Source organism: Coccinella septempunctata, chromosome 3 (genome assembly GCF_907165205.1).
Source record: "Coccinella septempunctata chromosome 3, icCocSept1.1, whole genome shotgun sequence".
In the NCBI taxonomy this organism is placed as follows: Eukaryota; Metazoa; Arthropoda; class Insecta; order Coleoptera; family Coccinellidae; genus Coccinella; species Coccinella septempunctata.
In genome coordinates, this window is record NC_058191.1 from 14,289,242 (window position 1) to 14,293,029 (window position 3,788).

General features: G+C 41.2%; 1 protein-coding gene across 1 annotated transcript; it reads left to right on the plus strand.

Annotated features, from left to right (window-relative positions):
• The first annotated feature begins 279 nt into the window (after nt 1-279).
• Nucleotides 280-3,029, plus strand: LOC123310249. The gene is made up of 3 exons (XM_044893718.1): nt 280-2,216; nt 2,661-2,876; nt 2,954-3,029. Exons 1-3 carry the CDS (start codon nt 280-282, stop codon nt 3,027-3,029), a joined length of 2,229 nt encoding a protein of 742 aa, XP_044749653.1.
• Nucleotides 3,030-3,788: the final 759 nt, after the last annotated feature.

Sequence of the window (3,788 nt, forward strand, 5' to 3'; positions counted from 1 at the left end):
GACCCAGAATTACAATGCGAACCTAACTATGTCATTATATTTGATATATGAGAAATATATGAAATGTCCTCAAAAAGACCGATTCGCATATATATATATATATATGTCAGCTGTGGGGCGAGCGGCACAGCCCCCCGAGATGGCACCGTAAGCCCAATTTCGAATACCTCAAGAAGATTGAGAAGAAGTATCAGTTTGGACGGAATCAGAAGCCGTCCCGCTGAACTTCCAAGGCGAGATGGGAGAACGCGCTGGACGAAGGAGGAAAATATCCTCATAATGCGTGTTCACTTCATAGCAAAAGAGCTTCAAGGAACAACAAATAGAACGTACCGGGAAATACTAACCACCACTTGGAATGAAATAAATCCAAGTAAGCTATCATACCCGAATTTGCTATCGAACAGAGTAAGATGGATTCTTCAAGAGGAGAAGTTCTCGAGTGTCGAGCTCGAAGAAATTAAGAGAAGTACAAGACCTTTTGCTCCACCACCCAAAAATGAGACCAGAAACTCAGAGGAATTACCACCAGAGCCTCAAATTCCAATAAGACCTCAAGTGGGAAAGACAGAGCGAATGTTCCATAAAAATAAGTTGATGTACACAAAGGTCCCACCCGAACTTAGACCAAAAATTCCGAGACTGCAAGGATCACGTAGAATCATTGAGAGCGTAGAGAAAGTAAATGCGATCATAAAATCTGAAATAAAGTACAACTCAACCCTCGAAGATGTCCTAGACTATGTGTACGCCGGTGCGATAACTGTATGCGAGGAGAACGACATCAGGATAAATCACACACAGCCAAAGCCAGCAGAAAATAGAACACCACCGTGGAAGATCCGACTGGAAGGAAAAATAACGAACATTAGAAAAAAGATAGGAAAAATACATACTTACCTCAATACCAGTTCGCCAACCAGGAAAATGGCCAAAAAGATCGCACAAATTGCATCGGAGCACCACATCAGGAACACCAATGAACAGTTCAAGGAGCAACTCACTGTAGTACATGACATCCTAAAACAAAAAGCCAAAGCGCTAGGAAACCGAATAAAAAGATACAATGAGAGAGTCACCCGCTATAAAAACAATCAGTTGTACTATAAAAATCAGAAACAATTCTACAGGCAACTTGAAGGAATAAAGAAAACCGAGGAAGAATTTCCGACACCCGAAAGCATGCACAAAACGTGGGAAAAAATCTGGAGCAGCAGCGGAGAACACAATGATGAAGCTTCCTGGATACGGGAAGCAGAGGCAGAATCAGACAAATACAACATGGAACAGATAAACATCACAGAAAACGATATAAAAACCGCACTAAAGAAAACCAACAACTGGTCTGCACCGGGACCTGATGCGGTTCACAATTACTGGTGGAAGTATTTTGACTCTACTCACAAAAGACTAGCTGAAATATTCCAGAGAGCACTAACAGACCCAACATGTATACCAGAAACCTGCACACTCGGAATAAGCCATATGATCCCCAAGGGAGCTAAGAACGGAGACCCCACCAACTACAGGCCAATCACATGCCTGCCGGTAATCTATAAAATACTGACAGGAATAGTGACACAAAAGATCTGGGACCATGTGGCTAAGAACAGCATATTGGCCCGGGAACAAAACGGATGTCGGAGGGATGTGAAAGGATGCAAAGAGTTGCTGATCATTGACTCCCTAATAACAAAACAGGCAAAGAAAAAATTGCGGAGCCTTTCCATGGCATGGATTGACTACAAGAAAGCCTTCGACTCAATACCACACTCTTGGCTACTAAAGACATTGGAGCTATATGGAGTGTCGGAGGCTGTGGTCAATCTGCTGAAACACCTCATGGGAACATGGAGGACAAAATTACACGTTAACACCAACGAGGGCGACTACACGACAGCCGAAATCAAAATCAAAAGAGGACTCTTCCAGGGCGACAAATTGAGCACTCTATGGTTCTGTCTAGCGATAAACCACCTCAGCATATTATTAAATAAGTCAAGATATGGATATATAGTAGAAAAGAGAAATAACATCAAGATCAACCACCAACTGTATATCGACGACCTGAAACTGTACGCAGCAAATGAAGATCAACTGCTGAGACAGCTCAAGATTGTCGCATACTTCACTGAAACCATAAAAATGGAAATGGGCCTGGACAAATGTGCGGTGCTGCACATGAAAAGGGGGAAACTGATAAGTGGAGAAGCGATGTTGGTGCAGGATGAATTGCAAATACAAAGATTAGGCCCGAAAGAGACTTATAAATACCTGGGAATCCAGCAGGGACTAGAAATAAATACCGCAGAAACAAAAACAGCCTTCAAAAATAAATTGATGAGCAGAATAAAAAAAATCTTGCAAAGCAAATTGAATGCCAAGCCGACATTCACATCCATAAGCACGTGGGCAATTCCATGCCTCTCCTATTCATTTGGCATTGTTAAGTGGTCCACTACAGACCTCAAGGCAATAGACACTCAAATAAGAGTACTATTAACTAAATATGGCATGCACCACCCCAATGCATCCACCAACAGGTTATATATACCTAGGAAAGATGGAGGGAGAGGACTGGAGAATGTTGAAATCACGCACCACAGAGTAGTAAAGGAAATGCGAGAGTACTTTAAATCCAAAAACTCACCTTTCTTCAGGACACTATGCGAAGAGGATAACAACATCACGGCATTAAATCTGGCCTCAAGAAATCTCCCAGCGGAACCCCCTAACATCAGCGAGTTGTCCGAGATCTGGCATGGAAAAGCACTCCACGGAAGATACCCCAATGCCCTAAAAAGAAACAGAATTGACAAAGAAAGATCTGTGAAGTACCTCAAAGCAGGTTACCTGTTCCCGGAGACAGAAGGCAGGTTGGCGGCCATCCAAGATCAAGTGGTTTCCACAAGAGCATATCAGAAAAATATTTTGAACAAAAACTTACCATCAGACAAATGTCGGAAGTGTTCACAGGCGGCGGAGACGATACAGCACGTCACGTCGTCCTGCCCAATCCTTGCTCCTAGGGAATACACGGACCGCCACAATGCCATGGCAAAGGCATACCACCAGGCCATTGCCTTAAAAAAAGGGTTAATCAAACAACAGAAAAAGATCCATGAATACATACCCAAGGAAATCCTAGAGAATGATGAGGTAAAACTGTACTGGGACCATCCGCTCATCACTGATAGACCCATCCCCCACAATCGTCCAGACATTGTGTTGATCCTGAAAACAGAAAAGAAATTAATTATAATAGACATCACTGTCCCGGCAGATGACAACGCTGAACGAGCATATACGGAAAAGATACTAAAGTACCACGATTTGGCTTTCGAACTCAAGGAAATATATAAACTTACCTCCACGTCAATCCTGCCTCTCGTGATCACCACGAACGGTCTAGTGGAAGCACATATGCTGGAGAGTACAATTCAGCTGGAACTCGACGAGCACCTCATTGAGGAAGCACAAAAGCAGGTTATCTTGTGGACCACAAGAATAGTCCGAAGATTTCTGACAAGCAGTTGAGAAGTGCCTTGATTAATACAATCCGGCACAATCAAAAAAGCCTTACCCTAAATGGTGATAAAAAAAAAATATATATATATATATATATATATATATATATATATATATATATATATATATATATATATATATATATATATATATATATATATATATATATATATATATATATATATATATATATATATATATATATATATATATATATATGTATGTATGTCAATCCTACATTTTGGGGACGAAAAAATCCG

Bases quoted from the DNA above. Each gene is read 5' to 3' on its own strand.
- LOC123310249 (XM_044893718.1), top strand. From the start codon at position 280: ATGCGTGTTCACTTCATAGCAAAAGAGCTTCAAGGAACAACAAATAGA. The intron at 2,217-2,660 runs GTTGGTGCAGGA...ACCTTTCTTCAG, and splicing joins CTGATAAGTGGAGAAGCGAT to GACACTATGCGAAGAGGATA. The intron at 2,877-2,953 runs GTTGGCGGCCAT...ACTTACCATCAG, and splicing joins TTCCCGGAGACAGAAGGCAG to ACAAATGTCGGAAGTGTTCA.